General features: G+C 40.1%; 1 protein-coding gene across 3 annotated transcripts in view; it reads right to left on the bottom strand.

Moving 5' to 3' along the window:
* Positions 1-1378: 1378 nt before the first annotated feature.
* Positions 1379-17269, bottom strand: part of apbb1 (amyloid beta precursor protein binding family B member 1) — a 50004-nt gene continuing 34113 nt past the window's right edge. Inside the window, exons 7-13 of one of the 3 annotated variants that reach the window (XM_088921294.1) lie at positions 12645-12772; positions 10888-11002; positions 10181-10265; positions 9950-10030; positions 6418-6533; positions 5738-5914; positions 1379-5071 (exon numbers count right to left, since the gene is read on the bottom strand). In XM_088921294.1, coding sequence (XP_088777420.1) covers positions 4898-5071; positions 5738-5914; positions 6418-6533; positions 9950-10030; positions 10181-10265; positions 10888-11002; positions 12645-12772 — 876 coding nt within the window. In that variant the 3' untranslated portion in view covers positions 1379-4897. Of the gene's footprint in view, positions 5072-5737; positions 5915-6417; positions 6534-9934; positions 10031-10180; positions 10266-10887; positions 11003-12644; positions 12773-17269 lie in introns of all 3 variants that reach the window. The other 2 variants (XM_088921293.1, XM_088921295.1) reach the window with 2 other exon arrangements.

The following is a 17269-nucleotide window of genomic DNA, read 5'->3' on the forward strand; positions in this document are numbered from 1 at the left end:
TCTGCCAAGGGCCATTTGTATATTTATAATATCATTCGCGGGCCATACAAAATTATCAATTTAAAAATTAGCCTGCTATATTTGGTCAAACATTTAATTAACTCACCCCTAATGTGATGGCTGGAACTGCTTTTCTTTGGTGAGGCGTGTGATGTTAGCTGGTATTGATGATGTTGCTACTCGCAACTGCTTTTCCAGGTTTCCGTCAGTCAGTCTGGAGCACAGTCGACTCTTTGCGATGGTAAGTTTTGAAAAGAACTGCTCGCAGCAGTAAATTGTTCCGAACAAGTGGGAAATTCATCATTGCTTATGTAACGTTTATAGAACTCAAGCAGTGGGAGGTTGTTGTACCTAGCTTTCAGCTCATCGTCACTTTGCAGCTGAATGATTTCGTGTTGTAGGTTATCAGGCACATCAGCTGGTTCCACATTGAACATTGTAGCAAAGATGTTCAATTCCATTTGTTGACTTTTCACGTCTTTGAATCTTTCATTAAATGCCCCAATTAGTTTCACACATTCACCAGCATATTCAAGTGTCGTAGAAGAGGCTTTTGTCCTTCCAGAGTTGAGAAAAAAGGATGTCACACCACTTAAGTTTTAATAACTATCCAGTGTGTGTGTCGCCAGCGACGCGATTATTTAGCTTTGATCGCTTTTCTAATCCTGCATCTTGGATTTGGAACATATCCAACGTACGTATCATCGACTCTTGAGGTCTTTTCTGTGTACTGTAATTTCCTTAATCTTCATCTGAGATTCAGTTTTTGCAAGGATTGTTGATCGTGGACGTGTGGATAAAGGTTGGATTGGAGTTATTGTCTGTGTCGACAAAGAAGTTGACAACATCGTCGTCAATCATCGGAGGCAAGGTCATCAACGTCGCGAGGAATCATCTCATCGCATCTCCTCTCATCATCACCGGATCGCCGTAGTTTCGCCACAGTGTGTTAACACTTTCTCAACGTGTACACTCCCAGCCTGCCTGGCACTGACTGTCCTCTGAGTCACCGCAATACAGGCAGACAGGCTGTGGGCAGCCAATGTGAAGCATAAGTGTCTGTCCCGTCATGTACTCGTATGTATCCTTTCTATCCCGTAATGGACGTTCCTTGCTTGTCCCTCAAAATTTACGTTATTATTATGATTCACTTAATATAAATTTATGTTGCTATGAAAAAAAGCTCCTAGATTTATTGAATTTCGAGTCCCGCCTGCAGTCGCCTTGGCAGGGCCAGACCAAATGATTTCGCGGGCCTTATATGGCCCACGGGCCGGATGTTCCCCACCCCTGCCCTATAATGAGAAATCAGTCACTGGACTAATACCAGACAGGTCTTTTAATTACAACATTGAAAAAACAAGTCTAGAAACACATGGGAAGTGTATGCTTTTTAATTTTTTAAGTGACAATTTATATTAATACACATTACACCTAATTTATACAATGTTTTAAAATAATTTAAAGTGACTGCAACAAATCTGTTTTACAGTCTGGTTTAGAAATGATAGTATGGCTAATACGCAAAGAAAACCTCCAATATCCACTATAAAAAAGTATTCACGTGGGAGAAAAGGACCACTTTAAGCCTTACATAAAAAGATCTATGTCTACAACCATAAGATTTTGTTAATAAGAAGCAAATAACAATTAAATATAAAATCCAGTTAATTCTCACCATCTCAGGAAAACAGTAATCATGTAACACACTATAATTATCAGAACATAACAAAGACGGTGCAATTAAAAAACAGCAATGTGCAGGAAGGAAGAAAAAAATACTCCATTCCCTTCCATTATACTAACATGAAGTAAGAGTTTATTCCCATTTTTAAATATTGGGATGTACATGACACCCAGGGACATGAACAGTAAGACATGTATGCCAAGAATTAGACACTGTATGCAGAATCAGTGCTTATAATGAGATTTCCTTAGTGCTTACTACTACAGCTTTATTTAGTGATGCTAGCTAAAAGTAATGTTTTGACTTTGTTAGCAGGTACATCAGCAGTGAGCTCTATCAAAATATATTTAATATTTACATCTCAAGATACTGAAACCTTGATCCTTATTTCCATACCTTAAGGCACAGACAACCCATTCGTATTCATCATAGTGGCTGATTTAATGACCGAGACTTGGTTTGTAACCTGCAGCTGCCACTGACATAGTTTCTCTCCTTAAAGCCAGCCAGTAGCAAAACTACTGTCAAATGCAAACTCTTCCCAGCACTGTAGCTCAGGGGTCTCCAACTCTGGTCATGAAGAACCTGAGTCCAGTTAGTCTTTAAGGTGACCACAAAGAGGAAAGTGTGCCATGTACCGAAAAGTTAAATCAAGTAATCAATCTGTGCTTAATTGCTGATAAGATCAGCTTTGTACATGATCTTGAAATTAATGAACAACCTGTTTAGCTGATCATGGCAGGATCACCACTGCTATAAAAGAATACCAAGTGTTTAGCCATGTATTCATAAAAACATATTTGTGGAATCATGTTTAATTGCAAACTTTACAAGGTAGTTGGTCCCAAAAGAATGAAGCAAGATGGATATGTTTTCTTTGTAAAAGGAGATTCCCTTTCTGCTGCTTTCATTATTTGTATTTCATTTTTTCTTACATTTTTTAGAACAGCCTTTCTAAATAAAACAGTGGGAAAAAATCTAAACAATTTATTATATAAACTTGTTTATTAGTAACAGAAAAATAATGTAATGAGCCCCATTCCTGGGCCATTCTATAGTATGGTCCATCTAATTAAAGCTCTACTCTGTAATGAGGTCGCCCTTTACTTTTGCATTCTCAGTGAAGAAAAGGCAAAGTTAAATAAAACATGCCAAATCAAGCTATGTACTCCAATGCAGGTAGCAATATGTACATTGTCACATCTAAAAAGGCAAACTGTTTACACATGTAAAGTATTAACATTATTGAATGGATTTGTTTTTCAATAAAGCAGTTTTTAACAAATTTTAATTTGTTTTTATTTATTTGTTTTTATTGTTATTATTTATTTGAATTTTAACAAAGGTGTTTCACGTAGAAAATAACCACAAAGTCTTTTAACTAAAGGAAGGAAACTAAAGGAAGTTTCTGCAATCTTATTGTTAATGCACTTGAGAGCAAGAAGATAAATTTACCTTTCAATTTCAAGGGATACAAAGACAATGGAACACGACTTCTCTGCAAAGTGTGGGTGAAAAACAGTATTTACTCAGGCCTCAGGACAAGCCTGATTTAAATAAGGTTCTCGCACATTTTTAATCTTCACAGATTTCTTTGTAGTAGTTCTTCCCATCTACCATAAAAATCACAACAGAGCAATATGCTGCTTCTTAAATGTATGCAACAAAATGCAATGGATTTTGAGACACTTGCTTTCCTACTCAAACAGAACAAATATTACATCATATTACATTATTTGGAAGCACCTGAGTTAATTCAAACTAAGACTCCCACGGTTCTAAAGGTATGAACCCCGAATGATCTGCACTCACTAGCTTTTGCCATGTTTAAGATCAATTTCATGTAAGAAAATCTGACAGCAGAAGTTCCTGATGGAGGCTTACTTGTGAATCAAGTCATTTTTCATGACTGAGACTATGGATCTCAGAGGTGATTCACTCCTGGAGTTCACTTTCTCATCATCCACACTAGAACAATATCACTGTTCACTTGCCACTTTCACAAAATCTCTTTTTCTTGACTCCTGTGGAAAAGCTCCAGAACTCACAGAAAAATCAAGCCCTACACAACACCCTAACTCTGGCTCTCCATTCTGTTTTAAAAAAAAACTAGCCCTTCACTTTCCTCTTGGAAGACTTCATTAAACTAATTAAAACTCACACAAAAGTTCTTCACAAGCTCATCTGTATCACACTTCTGTTCTGTGCATTCTGAAGAGATCTAAGCAAAGTTTAAAAACCTGTTAAATGAGGTAACAGTTAATCATTTCATAAAATATTACTTAATACTAAAACCTCCTGTTATCAGAATATAAACTGTGATGAAGAAAAAATAGCCTGATTCATAGTGTAAGGCTGTCTTACAAGGAAAACAAGGACTGAAAGAAACCTACGCAGGAATTACAGTTCTTGATGGAATCATATCTTTTTTCATTGCACTCTCAAGTCACAAACAAATCTGGCTAATTGGTTCATTTTTGGTAGCCTAAAATCCACCTGTGTTGGACAAGGATTTCATGGCAGAAAAGTGGGGTAGAGACAGCTTGAGAGAGAGTTACAAATGAGAGATAGAATGAGTCCTTAAAGGTTTTCAGTATTTTGAATTGTGTTGTTTTATAAAGGTTATGTAAATAACTTTATGCACTATGTACATAATTTTCATTTGAGCTGCATCTCACCTTATTTGGAAAATCAACCCCACTGTTCCCCTTCTATATTTCAAATAGTGTACAACAAGTAAATGAAAGCATGCCAGGCTATGTTTTGATCTGCATCATTCCAGAAAAACATCAGCAGGATGTCTGAAAAATCAAGGTAATTTTTATTTGCCGGAAAGAAAACAAAGACTTTGGAGTATTTTTTTTTCCAAATTTTAAAACCTGGGAAGTCCTTTCCACCCACATCTGTTAAGTTCTTATGAGGCCTGCCTGTGGTTGTCAAGGAAACAAGGACCTTACAGGTGCCTCCCATGGATCTTCAACTTGGATTTACAGAAAGGCCCGAACTTGCTTCACTTTCCCTGCCAGGGCCAGGCAGCAGTTAAAAAAATAGGGCCAGAACAATGAAGGGACAGCACTCTCCACAGCAGGTTGTTATCCCAGTGAGTGGCCAAGGAAGTGCGTTGGTACTGACAGGGGTGGGTAGCTGTAAGGCAGGGGATGCTGATAAGTGTGACATGCTGTGAGTGTCAACACTCCTTCGGGTTAGTGTTTATGGGGTTTGGGCCCCAGCCCGTTTCTGCTTAAAGCTCCCCAGAAGGTTCTGGACCCCCTTCTTCACACTGGATCCCACTCGACGAGCCACTGAGTCAGCAGGAGGGGCAGGGAGGCAGTAGCTGGAGCTCGTGCTGGGTGGCCGCGCGTCCAGACACTTCTGGTACCGTAGCTAAGGACAGAGATTCAGAAAGAACAAAGTAAGAGCCAGGAGGAGGCAATATGAACTCTGAGACATTCAATCAGGCCAGAGACATGGGATTCGGTATTAGGCAAGTGTCGCCAAGAAAACCAACTGGACATTAATTGATTCTAACTCCCCTCACAGCAGAAAGAAAATGAGAAAAATATAAGGAAAATGCATGCCAGTAAAAATAAGAGTGGAATGACACATAAAACCATACATACCTCAATAAAACTAAATCTACCTGGTACTTATGGATGTGAAAAAAGGGTTACAAAACAGAAAATTAAACAAGCAGATTCCCTTTTCTTTCAAACAGAAGGGAAAATATCAGAGGACATGCTTTAAACACCCATCACACTGCTGTGCTGCTTACAAAAACTATAAAGAAACTTAGATGCCAGCTTTTAGTCACGGTTAACTTCACCCCTGTATGAATGGTATAGAACATCTGGCTTTGTCTGACCTAAAGAGAATATGATGGTGAAACCGGATGTTATTTCATCATTCTCCCATTGTTTCACTGAAATGAAGTAAAAGCTGAACTGGGTACTGTGTCTTTGAGAAAAGGCATCAAGATTGGTTAGAGAAATGTTGCAAAAGGGTAAGACGTAAAACCCAACTGTCTTGGTCACATGTTCAGTCTGTACTCACCATGCATGCTGCCTGCACAGCCTCCGAGAGACTGGCTGCGTTGGGCTCGCACCAGAACATGTGGCAGATGAAGTTTCCTGGACCCTCTGCCATGATGAAGGCAAATGTGTGAACATCCTTCCCCACGCCCATGAAGGACAAGAACCTCACACGGCACTCTGAGAGCACCTCCTCGGTCTGTTGTGGAGAGACAAGGATTAAATATTTGCATGGCACTGGAATCCCATACTGTGCACTAGCAGGGGAGAACTATACTACTGCTGGCAGTGGCCACACTTTTACATATTGTACACATTATTCACCCGTGTTTGAAAATTGAGAACTGGTTGAATGAAACATGGTCTTGTTTGTATTGAGAGAGAATGTTGACTAGGGAGAGGGGAGAGCAAGAGAGTGTGGCATTGAAAAAAGAGAAATACATGGAGTGGGGTGAAAAGGGTTTATGTTTGACCTTTGGGGACAACAGGTTAGTTCTTTATTTTGATAAATGCTTCTGTTTTGTTTATTAAACAAACTGTGAATAAACCCAGGAACCACCAGGACCTTTGAGATTACATAGGTGTTGGAGTTTTCATGTGTGAAGGTCCCCTGAGCCATGTGGACTGAGCCTGGGCCTTCCACAGTAAGTAAAGCTCACATCATCAGAGAGTAAATGACAGAGGCAATGTTGTACGAGTTACCTCAGCAGCAATGACTGTGACTGTGGCTGATGCCACATTAACCGTTACTGGTGTCCACTCATGTTTCTCTTTGGCGTTCAGCACCGTTTCCAAAGCCACATTAATGATATCCATACCTAGAAACCACAGACGGTAGGTACACAATTAGTGCATTATGCCAATGCCATAGAAGTGCTTAGAAAACCTCTATAGGTGTGTAATGCTTCTTCCAAGGTTTCACTAGTATTCAGTTTTAATAACTAACTTACAGTATGAAACCCAGTTAAAGAAAACCATATATTTTAAGTAATTTATCTTAAAATCTGTAAAATGGGTCTAGGTTCTTTTGCAAGAATGACACACTGGGTATGTTACTTACATTCACTTTAATTTAAATGCCATGTCCCCCATGTTCCTAGAGGGCAAGGTTAAGATGATACAGGACACAGAGCCTAGAGCCTAGAGAAGAGTGCTTATATGCCTCACTGCTGTCCTGATTGACTGTGTACCACACTTCTAAAGTCAAAGTCATAAGCTAAGACTTTTTGTTTTTGAGTTTTGTTGTTTCAGCTAAGTTAAGCTCTACACATGTGCACATCCTTTTATCTCTTCAGTAAAAAGTGCTGCAGTTCCTGCTGCTATCACAGCAGTAGCTTTCACTTACACTAAAATCTAATATAATATGCTGTGTCTTCTTTTAACCTAAAAGTCAAACGTTTTGCAGTGTTCATTTCATGACTGATCAAAGAGTCAAAGACTTCATTCAGATTACACTGCATCCATGTAACCTGAAACAGTGAACCATTTGCTCATGTTCACACTCATGGGACTAAGAGATTCAAATTCTCTGTTGGCTAAAAGTCAAACTGTTCCTTTCATCTCTCTATGCATTTTCTCCACAACACTTCCAAGGGTGTTATAATTTGCTGCTCAGTAACAAAGCTTTAGGAGAGGATTTAATATAGGATTCCAGAGACATCAAGAGAAGACAATGCTCCCTGTTATCACTCTGTGGTCCACAAGCACTACAGGACTCACTTCTGAAAGAGAGGTGGCATTTTTTATGCTGCCCTTCTTGTTCACTCCCGATATGAACTTCTTTTGAAAGGTCCTATTTAATGAGAGCTTTAGTGAGTTGCACTTGCACAAGGGATTTAGAAGACAGTGTTTGTAGACACAATGCAAACCAATAGCTAACAAAATAGCTTAGTCAATTAAAGCATGGTGGGATGAGCAAGATTAAAACCAATAAAGATTCAGCACTTCCTCTAAAAGCATCTGTGCGTTTGGAACAGAAAACACAAGACAATTTACAAACTGGAAAGGATAGGAATGAGTCAGGAGTGGTTCCAGGAGAGTTGTGTGATACACTGCTTGCACATTTAAGGTCCCCTTAACATTTATGCAGATAGCCTATTCAGTGCTGTTGCATATAGCTGCACACGTGTCAACCCCATGTGTCCCAGGATACCAGGAAACCCACACCTCCCAAGACAACTTTGCTCTTTCACTGCAGCTCACGAGAGACAGGGAAATCAACCTACTAAAACTGCACCTCAATAAAATTGACTGGCTCCTACCTGCAGCACAAGCCCACAGTACAATGGCATGAGCCTGTGGTGTAAAATATTAGTCCAATGATAATCTACTTCAAGAACAACCTGAAGCTATTGTCAACTGTCACTTTTTGCTTGTCTGTTGAAGCAAAATGTATGCAACAATTTTTCTGAAGCCAGTGCTAAATATCTGTGAATATTTATAGCTGACCATGGAATGTGCACAAAGCTAAGACCTGGTTTACCAATGCCAGTGGAAACTCATACACTATCGCCTGTTGTTGATTTGCTAAAACACATGTAACACATATAAATGAGGATAACTCCCCTAAACTTCAGCCCATGCCCAGCACTAATGTTAACTTAGCAGGTGGGCACTACTGCTAACTAGTTTGCCAACAGGTATGCCTAATTTTGTGTTAGGGCTGTAATGTCCACTCACCTGCGGCGTATCTTGGTGTGGGTTTGCCCTGGGAAACCAGAGTATGCTCACAGTTTTTGCAGGGCTTACCGCTGTGACCGGACCTTTTTGCGGCCCATCCTGCTAATTACCAGTCAGGACTCTGCATCATTCCATTAATTATTCCATCGTCCTTTCTTCCCTCTAAATTCCAGAAGTCCCTTTGCTGCAGTGCTTCATCATTAATATCTTCCTTCCCACTCTCCATCTGTTTCTCTTGTGCTGACTCCTCGGCAGCTTTGTTCCGAACCAGCTTTCACTGTCAGTAGTTCACTTCTGCTCGGAACCCTTCTGCCCAGACCTTTCTCCCGCTGTTTCACTCCCATTACCCCAGCTTCATCTCCATGCAGCTCCATCAATCTGGGATTGCAGAGTTAGTTGCAGACTGCCTTCCCTCAGCTGTCAAAGCAGCTTTCACTGCAAGTAGTCCACTTATGACTGGACCTCAGGGCTTCGCCCAGCTGTTCCACCCTCATTGTTAACCCGGCTTCATTTCTAAGCAGCATAATTCGTTTAAGTTCGCAGAGCTCGTTGCAGACTGTCCTTATTGTACTCATGAAACAGCCTTAACTCTCCTCAGTTCATTGTCATCTGGAGCCTCATATTTCTCTCCATTCTGTCTATTTCACTTCTTTCTCAAGCAGCTTTAATCGCCCAGATTAAATAGCCCAGAGGAACGGAGACCGACCGGCTCGGACCCAGTCTCAGGAGTCTTAGGCATCCTTCCTAACTCGGTCTTAGGCAGCTCTATGGTGCGCGTTGGTCTGGTCTCGAATGGAGACCCCCCAAGAGCATGCGTTCCACTTTAATTGGCAATGGCATGTCTCTCTTCACTCCTGAGCCACCTTCTAGCACCCCAGCAGACTTCTGAATTCCAGGATTCAAGGGGAATTCTTTCCTTAGTTGCCTGAATATAAAAATCCGCTCAAAAGCCACGAGAGTGACAACACAGTGGCCAAAGCTCCCCAACTGTGATCGACTTCGGTGGACAGTTTCACTAATGGCTGGCATTGTGCTATGCTCTTTTTTCTACTAGAAGTGCAGTGAGGTGGCTTTTCCTCAGACTGTTGCACCTCAGCCTTTTTTTCTTGCTGACTGATGGAGGCCATAATTATATACGCTAAGCTCTACCAGCCATTATGTAATTATTTAATTATAACCTTTTCCCCTTTCAATTTTTCCTCCATCTTTCCGGAGTGCTTGATCCCTGTACACTTAAATCTCTTCGGGTTTCTCCTCAACTCTCCAGTCATTTGGATTCTGAACAATCACACCCATGGCTGTGCATGTGTGTACAGCCATGGCATAACAAGGGCTTTGTATATGTCCAGCTGGCACTGCTGCAGGCAGTCTGTTCCCAAACTGGAAGGGGTCTGAGTGAAGTTTTGTTCACATTATCACTTAACCTTTAACCCTGTATGACCAGTGCTGGCCAGACTTGCTGATCTCCTGCAATACCACTCTAATAGGATCACTCATAATCATCAACAGTCTATGAAATGTAAGTAAAAGCATTCCTTACCACAGGTTTCCTTACCTACAGGTTTAGCCACAGGGATGCTGCCTAGATACTGGACTTGAAACCACTGCACTAGCTCATTCTTTGGAGCAGGAAATTCTAAATCAAGAAAAAGAGAACAGTTTTACAAACAACAAAAAGACAAGGGAAGATTTATACTTAACGACTTTTTGATATAAATCTAATTGTGAAAAATAATTTCTACAGCTGAATATGTTTAAAAAGAGGCTATCAAATAATGGAGGTTACCTTGAAAGGGGATGTCCACCAGTTTGGAAGGATCAATGTTCATTCTGTTCAGATATGATTTGGAGGACTTTCTCTCGGCCATGATCTTAATCACACAAAACAAATCATAACACGTAAACACTCATAGTCTAAAAATGTAAACTGCTGAAATGCAACACAAAATTGCAGCCTTACACCTCTATCTGCAGAAGCAGATGAAAAAGCAAAAAAACAGGCAGACACACAGTCTGTCCAGTAGATCCCAGGTTAAAATGCACTACCTACAATAATTCACCCAGTGACTTCATTTCCTGGAGTGTGTTCACTACAGTACATATTAAAACACTTAACTGGATATTTTGGTTACATTTTGGCACATTGTAAAAAAAGAATCATCAACCAATACATACCACATAATCCTAGTTTATAAACATGTAGAGAAAGACGCATGAAAGATGCTGTATAAAATAATACTTCTAAAACCCTCTGATTTCTTCCATTGTTATACCATCACAAAACATTTGAAGAAATATTTGGCTAAAAAATTAATTTTCAACACAGTGCTGGAAAAGACTTGTATTTGAAGATGAGTTCATACCTGAATATACTGAAAAGAAAATTAATAAAAAATGCCAGAAAGAACACAGTTACCATATCTGATGAACAATACATTTTCGTCTCCACAACAGTTTTCAGTTGCTTTGTTCAGTACTTTTACACACTCCTACCTTAGAGCAGATGTCATGCATGCTGGTGGCAATGTTCTTTGCTGGAGTGTCACATCTGAACACATGGCATTTCAAAACATGGGTCAGTTTGTCTCTTGCCACATAGGCAAAATCCCTGAGGGTGAAAAAGGACTTAATTAACACAGGAGCGGAAAGACACGTACTTGACCCTCACCGCAGTTTTTGAGGTATGGACAACAGAGGGGTATCCCCATGAACATGTTTGCTGTTTGATATTTATGCTTCCATTTCAAACCTTTTTTGTCACAGTAACCCATGTAATTAATTTGTAATAAACTGTCAAAGTTGTCAACAGCATTTTGACTAACCCTGTAGTTTCTTTGTGCACTGAAAACACTATTTACTATCAAGATATTTATATCACACAAGTCAAGGGATCCAACTGTAGCAGCTGCTAGTATTGACATTGGTTTGCTGCTGTCCTGCATAACTGTAATGTTAACCACTATCTCCTGAACCGGTACACTACAGAAATGGTCCCTACAAGAAACAAATTCAATCATACTAGTGAAGGCAGAATCTTTAGTTTAAAAATTCTGTAAAAAACAGTATCAAAGAGTTAAACTTATTGAGATGAACCTTTAACAGGAACAGATGGACTTACTGATGCCAAGAATATCCTAATTCTGCTAGGGAAGAAACAGGATCTTAAGTTTTCATTGCAAAATAATTCACTATAATGAACTATAACTTATCTTGATACGACCTTGATAGAGTCCTTCATTATATGCTAAACACTCATGTCAGTATTTATCTCTAGAAATCTGCAGCTGTTGAGAACAATGACAATGAACTGATTATATATTAGTCAAATTGAAGGTTTGATTTAGTAACCAACAGCACAGTCAGAACTACACCCAGAAGGGCGCAGAAGAGGATCTTCTCGTGGATCAGACTTGGGCCTGCCTGAGGCAGGCGGCTGGTGTGTACAGCAGCCTTGATTGTACTGCACCCCCTACATGCATGCAAAAGTGAGAGAGCAGCTAGCTTTACAGGGTCACCACAATAATGCCACAGCTAGCACAGAGTGGAGTGGGTGTGATGAACAATGGGCAGTTAAGACACAGTGATTGATATATATACACTACCTCTCCCTTTGTCCCATATCGCAGAGCAATAAAAAAGTGGAAAGAAATAATTAAAAGTTAACACATGAATATTACTGTAAACTGGTTAAGGCAACAGCTCCAAATTTCAAGTTTACCTCCAAAGGCTTCGCGATGACACAAAACTCAGAAGTAATCTTCTCAAATAAATCAGAGTGGAAATTTAATTAAAAAAACATTTTTTAATGTTCCTTGGGCGAAGAATTATACTCTTAAAACTGAGCTTCAAACCTCAGAAAAAGAGTTCGCACATTTTTGGCTCATCCACTAGGTGGCAGTAAAAGGCCAATGGTGTGCAAATATCCTGGGAATTAATTTATGTAAAATAGCAAAATAAAAGGAAGTTTATCAGGGTACAAGACTTTGGAATTTCATATTTTTTCTTCAAGTAATGTTACTCAGGGGCCTTTAGACTTCTCACTGCTATATGGTACATGCTATAATTCCTGAGCTGTATATATACTCAATCCTACAAGTAACTTGATTTCTTTCAATGTGGAAATAAAATTTCCCTTATGTATGCATTTAACATTCTAGAAAGTACAAAGTTTCTCTTAACAAATATCATTCATAAAAAGTGTTGATCTGTTGAAGGCACCTGTTCTGCCTCTAGCCTGCTGTAACACCCACCTGCCATTGTCTCTGCCCACTCCCCAGACACGGATGCTGACAATGGGCTGGGAGTGCAGTAGGGTCTGACTCAAAGGGTCAATCAGATTAAGGGTCTCATTCTCCAGGACCAGCAGCATATCTTTGCCCTGCACATAAAGACAGCACATTACTACTGTACAGTAGATAATCAAAGAAAAATAAAATGTGCACTTAACACTCACAGAAGCCAAGCAGGACTGACTTGGTTTCTACATGAGGAGATAGAAGATATTAAAAATAAGTGGAAGTTGTGTGCTTGATTACAAATGCTGTTGCACACCTGCAGCTCTGTACAGCACCCTGGCTGTGGTATTCCATACATCTTCCATCTGTCAGAGAACTCACCCTTGTCTCAGTCAGTATAATCTCAAGAGCTGAACATTGTTTTGAAGAACAAATAGTACATAAACCAAGAAGAAAAGATTCCGTACAATCAAAAAGTCTTAAGAAAACCAAAAATGACTGCTACTAAATAGCCAATACTACAGACAAATGATTACAACAATTGTGTTGATTAACAATTGTGTTGATTTTATTAACAATAAAATCTGATAAAAATGGGCAACACTCACAAAAGGCACTCTTACTAGTTCCTGCCTTCACCACACAGTAATAAAAAGTAACACAGGTGTTTTTGCATGTTTTGAAAATTCCGATACAATCACATAATTACAGTTGTAAGAAAAAGTTTGTGAACTCTTAGGAATTATATGGATTTCTGCATGATTGGCTCCTAAAATGTGATCTGATCTTCATCTAAGTCATAATAATAAATACAGTCTTTATAAACACAGACAACATTTTACATTGCCATATCTTTATTGAACAAATGGTTTAAACCAATGGTTCTCAAACTTTTTGGACTAAGTGCCACCCCTGATCAAACCAAAGCATCCAAGTACTACCTACAAGTCATCTTCTCATAGGAACCACATAAAATCTCAATGACCAACATGAACACGTGTGCACACACACATATAATAAAAATAGCACTGAGCACCATTTCAGTGAGAGGGGTAAGCCTGTTTAGTTGAGCAAAGCTTTGCAAAGTCAGGGACGAGGGCAGTGAGCTTCAAAATTTTGTTGCGGTACTTTGTCTTGATTGCAGTGAGAGCAGAAAAGTATTTCTCACAAAGGTAGGTAGCAGCAAAAGGCATCACAGCCTTTAATGAGAGGGCTGAGTATTCACTGTGTCATTGGATCCAGAAATCCAACAGTGACTATTGTTTCAATTCTGACATTAAAGTCGCATCAAATGATAACTCGAGCAACTTGTCTTGTTCAGCACAGGTCAGATCCTTGGGTATTACTAGGACATCAACAGTAAAGGGGTTTCTCATCCACTCTGGTGTGGCCTCTGAGAACTGTTCATCCAATGACAAGAGGTGGACTGGAATCACATCACGAACAGCAGCATCAAGTGTCACACCATATGTGTGCAGATACCTCTCCAAAGTTGGGAAAGCAGAGCCATCACTTGCTTTGATTTTATTAACAAAAAGCTGCAACTTTTTCTTCAATGGTTGATCTTGTTAGACACATCATATTCAGTTCATTCAAACGTGTGAATATTATCAGCCAGGTAGGCTCATTTTACCAGCCACATTGGATCATCAAATAGACTTGCCAAGAGAGATTGCTGGTCATGTAAAAACATCTATACCTCAGAGTGCAGTTCAAAGAGCCTTGTGAGCACTTTGCCCCTTGATAACCATATCACTTCAGTGTGTAGCAAAAGCTGCACGTTCGCTGCCCATTTAATTACAAAGGACACTGAATAGTCGTGAATTCATTGATCGAGGTCGAGCCTTGATAGAGTTCACAACTTTGACAGCAGATTCTAACACAGATTTTAAATCCTTAGGCATTTTCTTGGCTGCCAAGGCCTGGCAGTGGATGCTGCAGTGCGTCCACTTCATATCTGGAGAAACCTCTCTAATTTGTGCAACTACACCTCTGCATCTGCCTGTCATCGCTCTAGTACCGTCTGTACAAACTCTGATGCATTTTTTGAAGTCAATGTCATTCTCTTCGATAAATTCATTCAGAAGCTGAAATATGTGCTCTTCTGTAGTTCTTGTTGGTAGCAGCTTGCAGAACAGAAGGTCCTCATGGGACATGCCCTCAAACTCATATCCAACATAAATGAGCAAACTGGCCAGATCAACAACATCTACAGAATCATCTAACTCTGCTGCAGTGAAAAGCATCTGCCCATCTTAACGAGCTCTGTCTGCGTACTTTTGACATCATCTGCCATATCAATAATTCTCTGACCGTGTCATTCGAAAGGGCCACCAGGTCGAGCTGTTTAGCAGCTTTTTCTCCACACTTAATACACGTCAGCTCTTTTGCCAATGGTAAACATTACATAGTGTGGGGCTTACCTGCTTTAGCAAGCTGCAAGCTTGCATGGTAAAATGCGTCTTGGGCTTTTGAAACTGGAGTGACACTGTTCCTTATGGTGGACTTGCGCTGCTTCAGATCTTTAAGTTTCCTTTGAAAAAAATCAACAGGCTCATCCTTCAAGAGCGCATGTTTCATGGTCAAGCTCCACCTAAGATCTGCTGGTTTCATGCTTTCATTGCTGAGAATCTCACAGTACATGACACACTGTGGTCTTGGCTCTTCCTCCTTCCCGGTGTACATAAATCCCAAACTTAGACAATTTGGATCGTACCGCCGTTTCCCGACACTTGCTAACACTAGTAGGTTCAGCAACAGAGCTCGTGTCGGTGGCCGATATATAATCCTCCTCGTTCTCAACAGGTGTGCGTGATCTATCGGAGCTCGCATCATTACTCTTGGCATCTATTCCTTTCAGTCTTGACATAATACTTGATTTTTGCAAGGTACTGTATTCATTTTCGATCAATTGTTCTGTTGGCGAATGTGGCGCTGTTGGATAAATTTTTCCCTGTTTCACTTTAAAAGGCAGTCTGGAGTCCATCTCAGAATTTAAAAGACGTTTTTTATTACATGCGCATGGGAGCGAAACAGAGATGCTCGGAGTATTTTTTTAAAACTAGCCTAGAACAGTCCTTAAATATTTGTCTGTTATCTATCACGGTTTCCTGTGCCTACAAGATTGGCAGGGTTCCAAAATCACGCACATTCTCCTGCCTCCCTATTTGCTAAAGATAAAGTCTTTTAATACAATTGGTCACTTAGGTTCGTAGCACACATTCCTATACAATGGTCTAGAATTATATAGTAGCACTTGTGTCCACTCAAGTATTAGCACCCTGTGTTGTCGTAGTTAAGTTCATAGGCTGTGTATTTGACACAAACCAATTTTATTAAAATAGAAAATTTGAAAACCCATCCCAATTTTTCAGTGCACACAACAAAATTTCCAGGGTCATCTGGCGTTCCACCTGCAGGTGCTTCGTGTACCACAGTTTGTGAACCACGGATTTAAACAATCAAGGCCATTGATGAAAAAATGTGAACCCTTATATTTAGCCACTAGTGGAACCTCCTTTGTTGACAATAACCCCTACCAAACGTTCTGTAGCTGCTGATCAGACCTGCGAGGCGGTTAGGAGGTATTTTGGCCCATTCCTCTATACAAAACTGTTTCAGTTAATGTATATTTTTGGAATGTCTTGCTTGAATGGCCTGCTTCAGATCATACCACAGCATTTCAATGGGACTGAGGTCAGGTCTCTGACTTGGCCATTCTAAAATATGGAATTTCTTCTGTTTGAGCCACTCTGTTTTTGATTTACTCCTGTGTTTTGGATCATTGTCATGTTGCATTACCCAACTTCTTTTGAGTTTTAGATCATAGGCAGATGCCCTGACATTCTGCTGTAGAATTTTCTGATACAACTTGGAATTCATCAGTCCCTCAGTGATTGCAAGCCGTCCAGGTCCTAAGGCAGCAAACCAGCCCCACACCATTATACTCCCTCCACCATGCTTCTCAGTTGGTTTTGTTGTTGTTATACAGTGTTTTGTTTTCTCCAAACATAACTCTGTGTACATTTTCCAAAAAGTTCAACTTTTGTCTCATCTGTCCAAAGAACATTGTTCCAGTAGTGATGTGGAACATCCAGGTGGTCTTTAGCACACTTGAGACAGGCAGCAATGTTTTTTTTGGAGAGTAGTGGTTTCCTCCGTGGTAACCTCCCATGAACACCACTCTTGTTCAGTTTTTTTCTTATGGGAGACTCATGAACACAGACATTATCAAGTGCAAGAGATGCCTGCAAATCCTTAGCTGTCACCCTAGGGTTCTTTGTCACCTGTTTGAGGATTGTACAGCATGCCCTGATCTTTGTAGGACTCCCACTTCTAGGGAGAGTAGGGACGGTGCTGAATTTCTTCCATTTGTAAAATCTCCCTGACTGTGGACCGATGGATGCCTAAGTCTTTAGAAATCCTTTTGTAACCCTTTCCAGTCTTATGAACTTATCAACTCTTCTTATGAGGTCCTCTGAAATCTGTTTTGATCAGGCCATATTGCACTTCAACAGAATTCTTTTGTGAAGAGCAGGTAACCAAAATTGTGTGATTTTTTATACAGCAGTGCAGGTCAAACCCACATCTGAATTGACTGGAATACCTGACTCCAATTACCCTCTTTTCAAGATGTCATT

This window comes from Atractosteus spatula, chromosome 7 (genome assembly GCF_055471065.1).
Source record: "Atractosteus spatula isolate fAtrSpa1 chromosome 7, fAtrSpa1.hap1, whole genome shotgun sequence".
Taxonomy (NCBI): domain Eukaryota; kingdom Metazoa; phylum Chordata; class Actinopteri; order Semionotiformes; family Lepisosteidae; genus Atractosteus; species Atractosteus spatula.